Source organism: Capricornis sumatraensis, chromosome 15 (genome assembly GCF_032405125.1).
Source record: "Capricornis sumatraensis isolate serow.1 chromosome 15, serow.2, whole genome shotgun sequence".
In the NCBI taxonomy this organism is placed as follows: Eukaryota; Metazoa; Chordata; class Mammalia; order Artiodactyla; family Bovidae; genus Capricornis; species Capricornis sumatraensis.
Window position 1 is genome coordinate 59,872,729 of NC_091083.1, and position 19,519 is coordinate 59,892,247.

General features: G+C 49.6%; 1 protein-coding gene across 1 annotated transcript in view; it reads right to left on the reverse strand.

Annotated features, from left to right (window-relative positions):
* PHACTR3 (phosphatase and actin regulator 3) overlaps window positions 1–19,519 on the reverse strand; it is a 187,289-nt gene that overhangs the window by 51,491 nt on the left and 116,279 nt on the right. Inside the window, exons 5-7 of the mRNA XM_068986792.1 lie at window positions 17,770–17,982; window positions 15,051–15,225; window positions 13,997–14,244 (exon numbers count right to left, since the gene is read on the reverse strand). Coding sequence (XP_068842893.1) covers window positions 13,997–14,244; window positions 15,051–15,225; window positions 17,770–17,982 — 636 coding nt within the window. The remainder of the gene's footprint in view (window positions 1–13,996; window positions 14,245–15,050; window positions 15,226–17,769; window positions 17,983–19,519) is intronic.

Here is a 19,519-nt window from a genome sequence, read left to right on the forward strand (position 1 = left end):
CTCCTCTGTTGCAGGCTTTGTTGTGTTACTCTTGCCTATCTGTGTGTTTATAAGACTGAGAACTCCCCCAAAGCAGGAATGAGGGCTTTTCTAAAAAATACCTATCCTTATTGGTTTGCTAATGAGACAAGTGAGACATGTTCATTAAATCCAAAGTAAGCAGAAAACATGGTAAGAATTAGAGCAGAAATTGGGGAAATTAAAAATGGAACAACATGGAAAAATCAATAAACCCAAAAGCTGGTTCTTTGAAAAGATCAATAAAATCAATAAGCATCTAGCCAGACTAAGAGAAAAAGATAAAGGACACTAATTGCTAATAATCAGAAATGAAAGAGGGACTACTAGGGTAGTATCTACGCTATTATCTGTACTTAGTGTATTATCTATGCTATACTACCTAGAATAGTATAGATAACAGTATATTATCAGTATAGATAATACGGATGTTAAAAGGATACGAAAGGAATACTCCAAACAATTTTGTGCCCATAAATTGGATAACCTAGATGAAATGGACCAATTCCTAGAAGACAATCTGCCAAAACTCACACAAGAAAATTGATCATCTGAACAAGCCTCTACTAAATAAAATGAATCAATAAACAATAATCTTCTGAAACAGAAAGCACCAGGCCCAGAGGGGTCGACTTGTGAATTCTACCAAACTTGTGAGGAAGTATTACATCAATTCTCTACAATCGATTTCACAGTTTAGAAGCAGAGGGATTACTTCCTAACTCATTCAATGAGGCCAGCATTACCCTAACACCAAAACCAAAGATGTCACAGGAAAAGAAAATCAAAGATCAGAATCTCTCATGAACACAGATGCAAAAATCCCTAAAAGATTACAAAATTGAATAAAAAAATGTGTAAAGAATTACACACCACTACCAAATGTAACTTTTACCAGATATGCAAGGCTGGTACAGCTTTTGAAAGTCAATTTATATAATGAATCACATCAACAGGCTAAGAACTAATAATCACATGATCAAATTAACTGATGCAGAAAAAGCATCTGACAGACCCAATACCACCCATTTATGAGTTTAAAAACTAGTCAAGAATGGCGTCATGAAATTCAAGCCATGAAAGTAAAAGATGCTTGCTCCCTGGAAGAAAAGCTATGACCAACCTAGACAGCATTTTAAAAAGCATAGATATTACTTTGCCAACAAAGGTCCATATAGTCAAAGCTATGGTTTTTTCAGAAGGCTGAGCGCCAAAGAATTGATGCTTTTGAACTGTGGTGTTGGAGAAGACTGTTGAGAGTCCCTTGGACTGGAAGATCAATCAGTCAATCCTAAAGGAGATCAACCCTGAATATTCACTGGAAGATGAATGAAGCCGAAATTGAAGCTTCAGCTCTACTCTGGCCACCTGAAGTGAAGAGCCGACTCATTGGAAAAGAGGCTGGGAAAGATTGAACGGAGGAGAAGGGGGCGATACAGGATGAGATGGTTGGATGGCATCACCGACTCAATGGACATGGGTTTGAGCAAGCTCCAGGAGATGGTGAAGGACAGGAAAGTCAAGTGTGCCGCAGTCCATGGGGTCTCAAAGAGTCGGACACAACTGAGTGACTCAACAACAACAAGGAATGACGTCAGCAGCATGGTGGATGAGAAGCTCCTTGCCTGTCCCTGTCAATCTACAACCACAGCTCAAGAAAGCTGCCTCTGCCCACCACGTCAGGACCTTGGAAAATTCCACACACCTGTGCATCTACAGGGGGGTGGACTGGAAAACACAGAGGCAATGGGACCTGGGCAACGGCAGAGGTGGGGCCTGTGATCCCAGACCCCCAGCTGCCAAGCTTGCAGCCCCGCAGAACCCAGTAGCAGCACCAGAGGAGGCAACACACACCACTCCAGCCTCCTGGCCACAGTAGCGCCCACAGCCACAGGGAATAGATGTCAGTGGAGGCAGGGCCAGTGGCCTCATCCCTCTGGTCACAGAAGTGCCCATAAACGACCCCCCCCACACAACCTGCAGCAGCAGTGCACATAAACCCCAAGACCCCAGACACACCAGAGCTCCTCAGGACCCCAGCTCCCCCTGCCACAGTGGAGCCCGTGACTCAGGAGACCCTGGACGCGGTGGAAGTGTCCGTCATCTGTGTCCCAGGTGGTGACCAGAAGCAACAAGGTACCAAGACCCTGGACACACAAGCAGAGGCAACAAGGGCACCAGGTGGAGGGTGGAAAGTGCTGATTCTCAACCAAGACCAGAGGGAGTGCAGGTAAGAGAAGCTAGAAACGTGTGCTATAGCACCACCTACTGGCAAAGGAAAGAAACGCTCCTTCCTTCTCACTGGCTAACTCATGTCCCACTCTTCTGCAACCCCATGGACTGTAGCCAGCCAGGATCCTCTGTCTGTGGGATTCTCCAGGAAAGAATACTGGAGCGGGTCGCCATATCCTCTTCCAGGGGATCTTCCCAACCCAGGGATCGAACCCAGGTCTCCTGCATTGGCAGGCGGATTCTTTACTGCTGAGCCACCAAGGGAAGTCCGTTGAATTGTTAGAATCAAGTTTAAAAAAAATTAAAAAGCTTTACCCAGAGAAGAAAGTTGTTCACAGCTTCAAATGCAGCAGCAGAGGAACACCTCATCAAGTGCCCTGGAGAGCCACAGTAACGTTGCTCCACAGACAAAAAACAAAACACGACAATTCTCCAGAAATCAAACTTCAAGTCATGGAATATTGTGATCCAACTGATAGAGGATTCAAAACAGCTGCCACGGAGAAAAGCAATGAGCTACAAGAAAGCTCAGAAAGTTCAACAAGCTCAGGAATAAAATTAAAGAACAGACAGAATACTGTACCAAAGAGACTGAAACTCTACAAAAGAACAAAAATTATGGAGCTGAAAAATTCAATCAACAAGATAGAAAATGCAAGTGAAAAGCACTGGAGATAGAGAAGACGACAGGCAAGAGAGAACTGGTGAGCTTGGAGATGGAAGTCTAGAAGCGATTCAGGTCCTCTAGAGGAGAGAAAGTGTGAGAAAGCGAAAGTCACTCAGTCGTGTCCGACTCTTTGCGCCTCCATGGACTATACAGTCTGGAATTCTCTAGGCCAGAATACTGGAGTGGGTTGCCACTCCCTTCTCCAGGGGATCTTCCCAACCCAGGGATTGAACCCAGGCCTCCTGTATTGCAGGTGGATTCTTTACCAGTTGAGCCACAAGGGAAGCCCAGAGGAGGAGAGAGAATACCTCAAAAAATGAGGAAATTCTAAAAGAACATTATTATGACTCTTTTAGGATGGACATTAGGAGAGTGAGAAGGCAAGACTTTATTTAAAGAAATAATAGCTGAGGACTTCCCTGGTGGCCCAGTGACTAAGAATCCACCTGCCAATTCAGGGGGGCATAGGTTCGATACCCGGTCCAGGAAGATCCCACCTCCCCCGGAGCAAATAAACCCATCCACTACAACTTACTGAGTCTGTGACAGCAACTACTGAAGCCTGGGTACCTAGAGTCTGTGCTTCACAACAAGAGAAGTCACCTCAATGAGACGCCCACACGCTGTAACTAGACAGCGGCCCCTGCTCGCTGCAACTATGAAGCCCCAGCAGGGCCAAAAGTAAATAAAATTCTAAAAAGAAATAATAGCTGAGAACACCCCAGACCTGGGTAAGGAACACACAGACAAGTCCATGAAACGAAAGGAACACCTAATTACCTCAAAAGAGACCTTCCTTCTCCAAGACACACTGTATTAAAACTGTCAAAAGTCAATAACAAAGAATTTTCAAGGTATCCCGAGAAAAAAGAAAAGTGACCTACCAAAGAACCCATCAGGCTGCCAGTGGAACTCTACAGGCCAAGGGAGTGGCCTGGCCTCCTCACAATACTGAAAGAGAGGGACTGTCCCCCAAGAGTCTATCCAGAAAAGCGTTCATTCAGATAGGGAGGAGGAGTAAATGCCTTCCCAGACGCACAAAGGCTGAAAGAGTCAGACCTGCTCTGGACCGGCCTTACAGGAAACGCTGAAAGGAGCTCTCCCACCTGAAGCGAAAGGGGACAGCACACACCTGTGCGAGTAACATGGCAGCAGGCGGAGTCAGAAACTGCGACTCTATATCAGAGTGGGTTTTTAAGGTGGCTCAGATGGTAAAGAATCCACCTGCAATGCAGGAGACCTGAGTTCGATCCCTGGGTTGGGAAGATCCCCTGGAGAAGGGCATGGCAACCCACTCCAGTATTCTTCCTTGGAGAATCCCATGGACAAAGGGGCCTGGCGGGCTGCAGCCCATGGGGTCACAAAAGGTCAGACACAACTGAGCTACTAAGCATAAAGGTTAAAAGAGGAAAATTTTAGTAAAAATAACTATGTGAAAGTGTTAGTTGCCGAATCGTGTCTGACTCTATGACCGCATGGTCTGTAACCCGCCAGGCTCCTCTGTCCATGGGATTCCCCAGGCAAGAAGACTGGAATGGGTTGCCATGTCCTCCTCCAGGGAATCTTCCCGACCCAGGGATCAAACCTGGGTCTCCTACATTACAGACAGATTCTCTACTGTCTGAGCCACCAGGGAAGCCCCCAAATAACTATCGCTACCTTCAATTTGGTAACAAACTTGAACATAAAAAGGAATAATGTGAAACATAAAAGGGGAAGAAGAAAAGGACAGAAAGCATACAGGCCAAAGAAGGTGAGAAGGCTGCCAGCAGAAAGAGGGCCATTGCATCTATGATACGATTGATACAAACATGGTGAGCACAAAACGTGAATCTAGAGCAGAGACACAAGCACAAGAAAGAGAAAACAAACTGTGTCCGGGAAAGTCACCAACCCCAAATACAGATACACAGGGAAAAAGCAGCAGTGGCGAGCCCGTGCTACCAGAAGCCGGAGACAGGACGGCAGCACATCCTCCTGTATCAGGGATCACCCTAAATGCACATGGATGGAACTTTCCAGTCAGAAGACACAGACCACTGGACTGAAAAGTAAGGCCCACGAGGCCCTTCTCCAGGGTCCCCTGACCCTGCCTCTCTCCACTCAAGCGGCCCTTTTCAACAAAAACAAGACAACCATATGCTGCCTCCAGGAGACACATCCTAGCTTTAAGGACAAGCACAGGTTCAAAGTGAGGGTATAGAAGATGCTACTATAAGCAAACAGCAGCTGAAAGGAAGTGGATGTAGCCGTACTTATATCAGAGAAAGTAGACTTTAAGTCACAAGAGCAACAAGAGACAAAGATGACTTATATAATCTTTTTCAACAAATGGTGTTGGAACAACTGGACACCCACACACAAAACTGAAAACAAAAAATGAACCTAGACACAGACGTTCCTCCCTTCCCAAAAATGAACTCAGAGTGGATCACAGACCAAAATATAAACTATTACGTGATAAAAATCCTAGATCACACAGGCAGTAACCAAGGTGACCTAAGGTATGACAATGACTTTTTATATACGAGAGCAAAGGCACACTTCAAGGAATAAACCAACTGATCAGTTAAAACTTCTGTTAAAGACAATGTTAGGAGTATGATGAGAAGAGTTATGGAGTGGGAATCAACATTTCTGAAATATATCTGATAAACAAATGTCATCCAAAATATACCAAAAACCCTTAAAACTCAACAATAAGAAAACAAACCACCTAATTAAAAAATGGGCCCAAAACCTTAACAGACACCTCACCGTTTGGATACAGATGGCGAATCAACAAACGGAAAGATGCTCCATCTCACGTGCCTAGACACTGAGATGTGTGTTAGTCGCTCAGTCTTGTCCGACTCTTTGCGACCCCATGGACTGTGGCCCACCAGGCTCCTCTGCCCATGAGATTTGCCAGGCAAGCATACTGGGGTGGGTTGCCAAAGATGCTCCATGTCATGTGCCACTAGGGAAATGTGAATTAAAACAATAATGTGATACCACTGCAAACCTATTAGAATGGCCAATATCCAGGACACCGACAACCAACCAAATGCGGGTCAGGATGTGGAGCAACAGGAACTTTGTCCCAGGGCTGGTGGGAACAGAAAAAGCTACAGTCACCCTGGAAGACTGGGGGTTTCTTACAAAACTCAACAAACTCTTTACCATGTGACCCAACAACTGCACGCTTTGGTATTCACCCAAAGGATTTGAAAACTTATACCCACACAAAAACCTACACACGGATGTTTACAGCAGCTTTGTTCATAGCTGCCAAAACTTAGAAACAACCAAGACTTCCTTCAGTGGGTGAAAGGATAAATGAACTGTGGTACATCCAGACAGTGGAATATTATTCTGTGTGAAAAAGAAATGAGGGTGTGAGGGAGCTGAAGAGGCACAAACTCCCAGTTAAAAAATAAGTGAGTCACAGGCAGGAAATGTACAGTCTGGGGAGTATGGCCAATAATTAAGCAGTATCTTCGTATGGTGACAGATGGTAACTAGACCTACGGAGACCATTCTGAAATGCATAGAAATATTGAATCACTCTGTTGTGTACCAGGGACTAACACAGTGTTGTTGTAGGTTCAAAAGCAAACTCACAGAGAGAGAGATCAGACTTGAGGTCACCAGCAGCAAGGGGTGGAAGGAGGAGGAATTGGATGAAGGTGGTCAAAAGGTACACATTTCCAGCTATAAGATAATTAAGGAATGTAATGTACATGATAAATATGATCAGTAGAGTTAACATTGACGTTTGTTATATATCAGTTTTAAAGGAGTAAGTCCTAAGAGTTCTCATCACAAGAAAAAAATGTCTCTTTTTTAGTTTTGTATTTAAATGAGATGACAGATGTTTACTCCACTTATGTGAAATTCATTTCAGGGTGTAGATAAGTGAAGAACATTATGCTGCGCACCTAACTTACACAGTGGTATTTATCAATTATATCGCAAAAAAAAAAATTGGGAAAAAGTAAAAATAAGGGGGGGAGAAATTAAATGAGTCATCCAGCCACAAAGTGACATGGCAGAAGCATAAAATGTATATTACTGCGTGAAAGAAGCCAGTGTGAAGAGACTGCCTACTGTACAATTCCAGCCGTGACACGCTGGAAAAGGCAGAACCAGGGAGACAAAAACGGTGAGTGCCTGCCAGGGCTTGAGGAGGGGGAGGTGTGAGCAGACGGAGCTCAGAGGATCGTCAGTGTGGTGAAAACTCTCTACTGATGCACAAAGATGGACATGTCACTATCCATTTGGTCAGAATCACAGCACACACACACCAAGGACAGACCTGAATTAAAGCACGGACTTTGGGTGATGCGTCAATGTAGGTTCATCAGTTGTAACAAACGCTGCCACTCTGCAGAGGGTGTTGATGTGGTGGGGTGGGGGGCCTGTGCAGGTATGGGGCAGGGGATACGGGAAAACTCTATTCGCTCTTAATTTGCTATGAACCTAAATTGTTCTAAAAAGCATGCTGTTGGGTTAGTCACTCTGCCATGTCCGACTCTTTGTGATCCCATGGACTGTAGCTTGCCAGGCTCCTATGTCCATGTGATTCTCCAGGCAAGAATATGGGATTGGGTTGCCACTCCCTTCTCCAGGGGAACTTCCAGACCCAGGGATTGAACCCAGGTCTCCTGCATTGCAGGCGGATTCTCTTACGGCTGAGCCACCAGGGAAACCCAAACAAAGCTTCCCTTACCAGGAACTGAACCTGGCCCATAACAGCGACAGCACCGAATCCTAACCGCTAGATCACCAGGGACTAACAAGCAAAATCTTTTCTAAAAGTCACCTTTGATGGACCTGAGAACATGCTGCGAGTCCTGCTGTTGTCTGGGGCTGACTGCTCATGCCCATAAAGGTATCGGGTACGCGGGCGGGTATGTGTGAAAACGTCTGTGAGAGCATGTACACGTGGCAGGAGACTTAAACACATAGCCCGTAACACATCCCTCTGTACTGATCAAGGCACCAGGTTTGCCTTGCATGGAAATCCAACGGTCAGACCCAGACTATAGCAAATACACTTTTCACTTCAACCGGAACCAACAGGACAGTCTGATCAAAACAGCTGATTCAGGGGCAGGTCTGCCTCAGATGGGGCCCCCACCACCTCAAGAAGTAAGCCCTAATCTAGATGCTACTAGAGGATTCTGGTGGATGAGATGTTTGACAACACACACTTCCCTGAGTGCTGACGTTGGACAGATATCACGTGCAAAGGATCCATCAGCACCAAGTTATGAGGATAAACACATACAGTGCAGTTTCTTCAAGAAAATTAGAGATGCCAAGGGACCATTTCATGCAAAGATAGGCTCAATTAGAACAGAAATGGTATGGACCTAACAGAAGCAGAAGATATTTTAAAAGAGGTGGCAAGAATACACAGAAGAACTGTACAAAAAGATCTTCATGACTCAGATAATCATGATGGTGTGATCACTCACCTTGAGCCAGACATCCTGGAATGTGAAGTCAAGCGGGCCTTAGGAAGCATCACTACAAACAAAGCTAGTGGAGGTGATAGAATTTCATTTGAGCTATTCCAAATCCTGAAAGATGATGCTGTGAAAGTGCTGCACTCAATATGTCAGCAAATTTGGAAAACTCAAGCAGTGGCCACAGGACTGGAAAAGGTCAGTTTTCATTCCAATCCCAAAGAAAGGCAATGCCAAAGACTGCTCAAACTCCTGCACAATTGCACTCATCTCACATGCTAGTAAAGTAATGCTCAAAATTCTCCAAGCCAGGCTTCAGCAATACGTGAACCGTGAACTTCCAGACGTTCAAGCTGGTTTTAGAAAAGGCAGAGGAACCAGAGATCAAATTGCCAACATCCGCTGGATCATCGAGAAAGCAAGAGAGTTCCAGAAAAACATCTATTTCTGCTTTATTGACTATGCCAAAGCCTTTGACTGTGTGGATCACAATAAACTGTGGAAAATTCTGAAAGAGATGGGAATACCAGACCACCTGACCTGCCTCTTGAGAAATCTGTATGCAGGTCAGCAAGCAACAGTTAGAACTGGACATGGAACAACAGACTGGTTCCAAATAGGAAAAGGAGTACGTCAGGCTGTATATTGTCACCCTGCTTATTTAACTTATATGCAGAGTACATCATGAGAAATGCTGGGTTGGATGAACCACAAGTTGGAATCAAGATTGCCTGGGGAAATATCAATAACCTCAGATATGCAGAAGACACCACCCTTATGGCAGAAAGTGAAGAAAAAATAAAGAGCCTCTTGATGAAAGTGAAAGAGCAGAGTCAAAAAGCTGGCTTAAAGCTCAGCATTCAGAAACTAAGATCATGGCATCTGGTCCCATCATTTCATGGCAAATAGATGGGGAAACAGTGGAAACAGTGGCAGACTTTATTGGGGGGGCTCCAAAATCACTGCAGATGGTGATTGCAGCCATGAAATTAAAAGACACTTGCTTCTTGGAAGAAAAGTTATGACCAGCCTAGACAGCATATTAAAAAGCAGAGACATTACTTTGCCAACAAAGGTCCATCTAGCCAAGGCTATGGTTTTCCAGTTGGCCTATTAAGAAAGCTGAGTGCCAAAGAATTGATGCTTTTGAACTGTGGGGTTGGAGAAGACTCTTGAGAGTCCCTTGGACTGCAAGGAGATCCAACCAGTCCATCCTGCAGGAAATCAATCCTGAATATTCATTGGAAGGACTGATGTTGAAGCTGAAACTCCAATACTTTGGCCACCTGACGTGAAGCTAACTCATTTGAAAAGACCCTGATACTGGGAAAGATTGAAGGCGGGAGGAGAAGGGGACGACAGAGGATGAGATGGTTTGATGGCATCACTGACTCAACGGACATGAGTCTGAGTAACTCTGGGAGTTGGTGATGGACAGGGAGGCCTGGCGTGTTGCAGTCCATGGGGTTGCAAAGAGTCAGACACGACTTAAGTGACTGAACTGGACTGAGTGCAGTGTCTGTGATGAATAATCGATGAGGCCGCCGCCTGGCACTTCTCTCCTTCTGCACCTCCGTCTGTCAGTCCTAAGTCGCTTTAGTTGTGTCTGATTCTCTGTGACCCTATAAACTGTAGCCCCTCCAGGCTCCTCTGTCCATGGGATTCTCCAAGCAAGAATACTGGAATGGGTTGCTATTTCCTCCTCCAGGGGATCTTCCCAACCCAGGGATTGAACCTGCGTCTTCTATGTCTCCTGCATTGGCAGGCAGGTTCTTTACCACCAGCACCACTTCTGCACCTCAGAGATCTAATAAAATACCAGCTGTGACCCTAGGAGTGGGGTTTGAACTCGAGAGAAGCCAAGAGAAGCTGATCTTTGCTGCTGCCTTACCGGGCAAAGCAGAATGTGTTCATGGGTTTTTCCCATGGTGAATCATTTTCCCCTGAAAGTAAGATGTGTAGACTCTTCCCAGAACCGATATGGAATTTCTCCCTTCAAGCATTTTGTCTCAGAGATCCGTAACTCTGAGGGAGCTACGGACACACACGAGAGCGTAACAACGGTAAAGAGCTCACATTCTGTACTGGATTTCAGGGCTCAGGGATCCCAGATGGTGTACCAAGGCCTCAGTCACAGATGTCAGGGCTCCTCTCTGGATGTGGGGCTCTCCAGGTGTGCCTCACTGTGCGCAATGGGCCCAGCCCTCCATGGATGCTCGAAGGGTTGGATGTGAGCCCTTGACCTTGAGCCCCAATGCTGGTACCCACAGGAGGGGCAGCTTTGCCCAGGTTTGCAAATATAATCAGTGCAGCCCTTCCTAAGCACAGCCTGGTGGGACCCTGGGCATGTTAACATCAGCAGAGTTTCTAGAATGAGTTCTATCCTCCCTGTTCCCATCACTACTGTCAATCTCCAAGTTCAGTTAAGGACACTGGTTTTTGGAGACAAACAACAAGAGACTCAGGTTTGACCCACACCCTGGGAGAAACCTCAAAGGAGGAAAGTGGCTGATGCCCACAAGGGACTACAGACACCACCTCCTTCCATCCCAATACCCAGTCATGCATGACATTTATTGTGAGTGTAGCACGTGGGGCTGCAGACATGGCAGGAACCTCTGCCTGATGAAGCCCTGACCTCAGGCATCTGTGCTGGTGCGGAGAGGACTCAGGGACAGAAGGTGAGGGAGGGGCCAGCAGGGCCATGGTGTAGAAGAGTCACTTGTTTATGCCTGCCACCTTCCTGGAGGAGGTGGCATTTTAAACCCAGTGGAGCTGCACATACCTCCTACTCAGTGGGAATGGGAGCCCTGTGGTAGATGCATGTGGAGGTAGGGGGTGTGGCCAGGTCCCCAGAGGCCCAGGAGGAGACAAGCCAGGTGATGGGGACAGGCCACAGGGGTCTCGGTGAGGACTGCCATTAAACCCTCAGGAAGCCCCTGGAGGGGTGTGAGCAAGGGGTGATGTTGCCTGATGTCCATCTGTGTGGAGGGGCTAGAACAGGGGTGATGGCGGAAGCAGGGGGGTTCCGGGGGAGGCCGAGTCCAGGCAAGAGAGGATGGAGCAGCTCAACAGAGGAGAATCGGCCTGACATCTCCAAGGAGGCGCCACCTGCATGTCAGGGGCAAGGTCACGAGTGGTGAGATGGCCCCAGGTCATGGAAGGTCAGAGGCCCTGCTCATGGGGACAGGAACAGTCTGGGTTTGGAGGCAAAGGTCTAGAGCTCAGATCCGAAGGGGTCAGGTCAGAGACAGCTCCGAGACCCCAGTGGACGTGCTGAGTCCACAGAGGACCCCTTGGAGCTCAGGGCACATGGGCTGGAGGACCATTGGATAGGCAGACGGCAGTCAAAGCCATTCACCCAGGAGCTACCCACTCACTCCTACTTAGAACTGGGTGTGTGTGGATGAGAGGCACCAGCCCTCTTGCAGACAGCAGTGAAACACATAATCATTGAATAACTGATAGATTTGTGAAGAGACAGAGAGGCTTCCCTGGAGGCTCAGACAGTAATGAATCCACCTCCAATGCAGAAGACCCAGGTTTGATTCCTGGATCAGGAAGATCTCCTGGAGAAGGAAATGGTAACCCACTCCAGTACTCTTGCCTGGAAAATCCTATGGACAGAGGAGCCTGGCGGGCTACAGTCCAAAGAGTTGCAAAGTCAGACACAACTGAGCAACGAACACGTCACTTCAGAAGATAGATATTCACAAAAATCAGGGTAAAATTGCAACTGTGTGGAGCGCTGAAGGAAGGGTCAGAGTGCTGTCTTTAGAGTGAGGATGAGGGAGTTTGATCTGATCAGCGAGGAGGAGGCAGAGGTAGGTAGGGACCTGACCAGGCTGCAGGTGGCCCCGCAGCTGAGGGCCTGATGATGGGGTTGGTAGGGGTCGGGGGTAAGAGGCCCTGGGGGTGACCCTGCTCCATGGGAAGAGGAGCCAGGTTACAGCATCAGGAGCAGCTGCTCCAGGTGGACCGTGACCCCCAAAGATTGGTGTACCCAGAACCTGGGAACGTGACCTTATTGGCTGGGGGGGTGGGGGGCGGGGAATGTAATTTGCTTTTGCAGATGTAATTAAGGTAAGGATCTTAAAATGAGGAGATCATCCAGGATTATCCAGATGGGCCCTAAATCCCACGATAAGGAAAGGAGAGGACACACAAGAGCTGAAGCAAGACGGTGGCAGCGATCTGACTGATGTAGCCACAAGGCAAGGCCCACCTGGAGCCCCCGGCAGCTCAAAGAGGCAGGGAGGATCCTCCTCTTGAGCCAGAGGGAGCCCAGAGCAGTGGGCAGAGGTCAGGGGAGCTCCAAACACTGTACAAGGCACAGGGCAGCCCCACACAGAGGACCGTCCAGCCCACAGTGTGGCCGAGGTCGAGGGACCTGCTTCAACCCTGATCCCTGCCTACATCAGCCATTCTCAGACATCACCCTGTCCTGTAGGAGGCTGATGGCTGTTTAAGGGGGAAAGTCCCAGAACCAGGTAAGTCTGGGGAACACCACAGGCTTCAGCCTCTTCTCAGATGTCCAGGGTCTTTGGCTCTGGGTTTCTGACATGAAGACCCTGGTTTGACTTCTGCCAGCCACTTCCAACCACATGATAGCTTCATCCCCACCCCACCTCCCCCCCACACACTATGGCTGGTGCTCCCGGAAGTGCTTCACTAGACCCAAAGTGGACAAGGTCCAGAGGGATGCAAGGTCACAGGAGGGGGTGACAGCCAAGGCCAGTATCCAGTCCTGGGCTCCTGGTCTGTCCACCTGGTCACGGCTGCCCCCGCCTGACCCCCTTAGCAACAACCAAGTCACAGTCAATACCAACCCTTCCGTGTTTTCCATCAACACTGGGACCAGGTCCCCAGGGGCTCGCTGCACACTGTGGTGATTGTCCCCATGAGATGCTTTCAGGAGGAACAATAACCCTCCCCTAAAGGCCTTACAGCCGTGTCACTCTTGACCCTCCTACAAAAGATGGCACTCAGCACAGCTCACATCAGGACCGAGTGCCCATTATCATGAGGGGTCTACGATGTTCTGGCTCGCGAGCCCCCATATCCTCAAGGATAAGACGGAGCAAATATTCTAACCTGGAGAACACATTTTGAGGACAGACAGACCTCCAAGGACCTGGTGGACACATGGTCCTGAACAAGCAGACACTGCCGGGTTTATAGTAGCTCTGAGAGGACCACTGGCATTAGCCCGCCCTCCCTTCCTCCCTCTTCCGTCTCATCTTGCTTTCTTATTAACATTTTCTGCTACATCCTCCAAATGCTGGCAATCCAAGTGCCACCAACACAACGACATCCTGCCGCATCATCCCAAGCATTGATGCTCTCAGTCGCTGGCTGAGCCACTTTTATTTTTTCAAATACACATGAAAATGTATATGCGACTGTCAGAATCAAACGAGTTTCCTCGGGTTCCTCCTAACTGTGCCCTGAGCCAGCCCACAGGCCCCAGCTCACATACAATGGGGCATCTCTCTCCATTACTCCCTGGCACATGCCCTCCACCCTGTGCCCTCGGCTCTGGCAGCAGCAGAACCCCCAAACCTGCGCTTGGGCTCCATGCCTCTGGAAGGAGGCTCCCGCCCCAAGAGACCCACCCTCTGCTCACCAGAGATGATGGAGTCGTTCAGGGCCTCTTCGTCCTGATACAAGAGCAGGTCGTCCTTGAGTTCAGAATTCAGGATCAGGTTCTCCTTATTCTCCTCAGACTCCTTGGCCACAGTCCGCTTACCGTCAGGGGCCCCGTCGAAGCTCCAGGCCTCTTCCCGCTCCTTGCCCCGCTCCACACTGCACGTCCTCGACAGCCGGACATCCATGCGCTTCTTCGGGGACCCTTTACTGTCCCTGCCTTGGAAGCTGAATCAGAGATGCAGCTCAGGTTATTCACTGTCCCCGTTACCCAGACACCCTGCAAAGTTGACCAGAAGAGTTATAACGGGCTTTGCAAAGACAGTCCCTGAGTGTGTGCAACTGATGCTCAGGAAAAGAAGTGCCAGAGGCTCACAGGGCTTTCAGCCCAAGGCTGCTCAGAATGTGTTGTTCTGAATGATGCTGACATGCATGTAATAAAACCTGCTGAGACAGCGCAGCCAACGTGCAGATCAAGGATTTCCTAAGAACCAAGCAGGGCATCTTCTCTGCCCAATATTTCTGCCAAGCCACACGTGTGTTCTGGTATCTGTTTGGCCCTCCAGTGACTCACTAGTCATCAGCCTATGAGGCATGTGAGGTCAAGAGTAAGAGTCAGCTTCCGGGCAGGTAACTTGTGCTCTCGCCGGATGAAAACGGGACGCGATCAGAGTCCCCAACAACATAACGGCTACTTCTCCCTCTCAATCCTCTCGTGCGATGCTCCCACTCGACCCTGGGTCCCTGGACCCTCCAGGGGAAATGCAGGGGGCTTTGTGCCTGGTTCTCATGTGTACAATTCCCACCCTATCCCTCTCAGAATGTGGCCACTGAGACCAGCTACCAACCAGCTGCAGAGCCCGGTGCGAAACTGAAAAAGGAAGTGCCTTGCTCAACAACTGAGAATTCCAGGACAGTGAGAGCAGACCTATGAGGCCAGCCTGGATCCATCCCCTGTGACTCCTCCCAGTGAGATTGGCCTTGGATGGGGTGGTCCAGGCACACAGGTTCCCCTGTCAGGGGAGGGGCCTCACCTGTCCTGGCGGTGCTTGGTGGCCAGTGCCCTGTGCAGCTCCTCAATGACGCGGCTGGGGGGCAGAGGCCGGTGGACAGTGGTGAGATGAGGAGACCCCGTGGGCGTGGAAAGCTGTCCTCGGAGGGAAGGGTCAGTACTTTTCCCGCCAGAGCCTTGAAAGAGTGTGGCCTGGCCTGGGGTATGAGAAGAACCAGTAAGAAGATAAGTCTTTGGGGTCAGAGACGAGGGGCTTTGCTGAAACACAGGAGCCCATGAGCAGAGAGGATGCAGGGCTCCAGGCCAGGTGAACTCACTCGTATCCTATCTGAGATGCTGTGCCTGGCTCCCTCCCCCCAGAGACGGAGATGGGTACATCCCTGATCAGTTCCCCTCCATCCTTGGGACCCCTGAGCTGAACGGATGGCAGTGCCCACAGGCCCTTGGCAGGGTCTCATGCACGGAAAGCCCCCTTCCTATTTCTCTATGACAAACTTGACATCCTGAAGCCACACTTCCTCTTGTGGAAGCTGGAAGAACTCCCCAAGCGCTACAGCCATTGCTCAGCCTGGACCAGCACCACAGCCTCCCTTTGCTTCCCCATCACTCTTTCACGTCTGCCTCCAATTTGCACCTCTCCTTGTGGGAGTCTTCTGATCATGGCTCTCCCATTCTCCTCGGGACAAGATCTGGGTTGATGACAAGTCCCAGGGCCCCACAGGTTGTTCCCAATCATATTTTAATATGCTTATTTCTCTTTTTAAAAATATAAATTGAAGTATAGTTGATTTGGGTTTCCCTGGTGGCTCAGCAGTAAAGAATCCACCTGCCAAAGCAGGAGAGGCAGGTTCGATCCCTGGGTCAGGAAGATTCCTGGAGAAGGAAATGGCAACCCACTCCAGTATCCTTGCCTGGAAAATCCCATGGATAGAGGAGCCTGGTGGGCTTCAGTCCACGGGGTTGCAAGAGTTGAACACAACTTTGCAACTGAATACTCACACATAATTGATTTACAATATTGTGTTAATTCAGATGTACAGCTAAGTGATTCAGTTTAATATTGAGACATATTTTGATATGTTTAAAAAATAGGCAACATATTTTAAAAGTATTAAATGCCATGCGTGTGTGTACTCAGTGGGACTGACCCCATGGACTGTCTCCCGCCAGGCTCCTCTGCCCTTCCTCCTCCTCTGCTGCCGCCTAGTGGCCGCATGTTGAAGCAAACATCTCGACCCTAAAGAAAATTAAGACCAAGTCGCCAAAATGCAGACTCAGCTACAAGAGATCCAGGCAGAAGTCCACAGCAGGTAACCCTCCTGTCCTCTCCCACTCCTAATCCAGTCCTCAGACTCCTCACCCCTGGAGGGAGGGTGGGAGTCAGAGGAGCTGACCACAGGCTCCTAGGACCCACGATTTAAGGCGTGGGGAGAGTGGAGGGGTCATGGGATACAAAACGGGCTGAGGTCTGATCGCATCTAAGCACAATGCGGGCAGAAAGTCTCTATGCAAATTACACAGGAGCCAGAATAAAGCGAGGGGATGGTGCCTTAGCCAGTGGATTTATGTTTCAATGGATGGAATGGGGACTATCGCAAAGATAGTAACAAAATACAGGATAGTATTATTTGCATCAGAACTTCATCTGTGTGATCATATCACCCAAGGACTAAATGCTCTGACTCATTCCCAGAGATGGAGACAGAGGCAGGAGGCAGATAAGGGGATCATATCACCTGACTGTTCCTTTGATCAGTCACCTGCGCTCGCTGAGCACCTGCTGTATGCAGACACTGGGATCTGGGCTGAGGGCAGAGTTCCCTCCCTAGAAGGGCCGGTCCAGGGATCAAGGGCTGAGCTCCTGGGAGTGCCTGGGGCTGGGCAGCTCCTGACAAGTGGTGAGTTGTCATATTATTGGTGGTGGTCAGGGATTAGAGTAATGCTGCTGAGCTCTGCAATCCACTGTCACCTTCATGCCCACTGCCCGCAGAGGCAGTGTAAGGATTTATTCTTAAAAACAATCATCTCTTTTCCTGAGACCAGCAGTGTCTCCCGTTTCCAGCAGTGAGGAGACAACATGTACCAAAACTTGAAAAGTCAATGTCTCCATGTCCTGGGATCTTTCAGCCAGGGTGTTCAAAGCTACAGAAGGAGATGCCCTGGGGGGCCTCTGCTTAGCTGGGCTCCCCGCTCTGACCACCACCCTTCAGTCTGGTGTGGATTCCTGGCTCTACCTTGCCGGTCGGAGCGCCCACAGAGGTGAGCAGAGATCATAAGTGAGACAGAGAGAAAGAAAGTGAGGGGAGACAGGGTTGGGGAGGGAGGGAAGGAACAGAGAGATCGAAAGAGAAGGAGGGGAAGGGAGGTAGAAGAGGGGGAGATGAGAGGGAGGGACAGGGGTAAAGGGGAGGGAGGGAGAAGGTAAGAAGAAAGAGACAGACACTGACCCAGAAGCAGAGAAAGGCAGTCAGACACATGAGCACCCAGATAGAAAGGCTGTGGTTGTGTCTCCTGCCTTCAGATTCTGGAAGAAATCTTTGACAATTGCCCCATGTTTGCTTAAGGGAGCCAAAGGCCCTGCTCCTGTCAACCAAGCTCCTCATCAAGGGCTGCCCTCCCACCTTCAGCTCTGCTCCCCAGAACCTGCCCAGAGCCCCACCCACAGAAGCAAAGGGTGAGAGCCAGCCCACAGTGGGAGCCCAGGACCGGTGGGAGGCATGGGTGGATGCTCGTAGACCCACCTGTGACACTTCTCGTGGTTCTGGAGCCTGCCTTGGGTGGTGGGGTGGGCAGCAGTGGGGGGCTTGGGAGCTGGCCCACGGATCTCTCCAGGGGTCTGGGAGGACTGTCCAGGGAGTCGGACGCAGCTAAGGCTTGAGAGGGCTCGTCTGTGCTAGGTGGGAGGCTGCTGGCGGCGTCTGCCTCTTCCTCTCTGGATGCTGACGACATCTTGGCTGGTTCAAAGAAAAAACAGAGTACACAAACCCCTGCTTCTCTGACTGGGGCAGGTGTGAAGACAGCGCGGGCGCTTTGGCTGGGTGGGCTTGTCATCATCAGACCGAGTACAGAGGGGTCACTTCCCGAACACACGCAATTCCCAGGGAGCTCAACAATCAACAGAAACATCAGAAGCAGAGGCAGGAGGGAAGGAAGAGGGAGACAACTTCAAGAGTGTGGGTGACTCTGTCCCTTTTCCCCCTCAGCTGGTGGCACTGAGGCTCCCACCTCACCTGGGGTTGCTGGTCACCAACACAGGCTCTGGAATCAGACCCGAGCTGGCCCTGCACTTTCTCTGTGCCCTCGGATGAGTTACTGACCTTCTGTGTCTCCATTTACCAAGGATGACATTGGAGTAACAGCCAGAGTCCCTCCCAGGATTGCTGTGACGTTTAACCAAGAAGCAACAACGAGATGCATGTCTAGCACATTGCAGACCTTCAAATTCCTGAGCTACTGATTTTCTGTGCCTGGTTTTCCACAGCCCTGCCCTGGGCGAGCCTGTGAGCTGAGTGGTGAGGGGGAAGCAGGGGGGTTAGCTTTGAGGAAGAGTCAGCCAGCCCAGAGCCCCCTATCCCTCTTCTTCCAGCTGCTGGTCAGGTTCCTCCTGCTCCAAGAGCACTGCCTGTCCACCCCTGTGCCTTCGCCCCACCCATCAACTCTCTCCTTTCCCCCTTCTGTTTCTCCAGCTCAGGTTCCACCATCCGTCCCTCAACCACCATCTCACCAACAGCCCTCAAGCCCTCTGCCACACTTCCTTTCCACTTAGCTAATTGGGAAAACCCCATCTCTGGATGCAGCCTCCATCTGTTGGCTCCTGTCACTGTGGAGCGCTGTGGAAGAAAGACAGCGACACGGAAGCCCCCATCCTGGCATCTCAGGACCCCCTCGCTCCACGCCCTTGGCTCTGCTCCATCCTGCAGTCACTCAGCTTCAGACCTTCTCTGTGTCTCATCTACCTCCACAGTTTCTTACTCCCTCCTCCCTTATAGCCTTACCTCCAGATTTATAGAGGAAACTGAGGTTGTCAGACCAAGGAAGGCGGGGGAGCTCAAACACAAACCTACCATCCCTGATATACCATTCCTCCTCCCCTGACACAAGAAGAGAGGCGGCTTCCCATCCCCACCTTGGGACTCCAGCCTCCCTACCCTCTCAGACCACATACCAGGTGCCCAGCCCTGGGGCAAAGCATTGCCCCTCATCATGTAATTTCATCTTTGCAACCACTTATGAGCGAAGAGCCTAACTCACTCTGCAAAGCTGGCCCCACAGTCACTGTGTAGGATTCACCCATCAGTCAGGGAGTATTCCTAGCAGGGAAGGGTGCTGTCCGTGGTGCTGACTGAGGCAGGCCTGATCCTGTCCGCACAAATCTCCGAAACTGTAGAAGGGACACTGCACGTCCCATACACCCCACTGTCATCACCATTTCCATTTTCTTATTGTCCCTGTTGGAAGCTGAAGACCTCGCTGGCCAGACCTTCTCCCTTG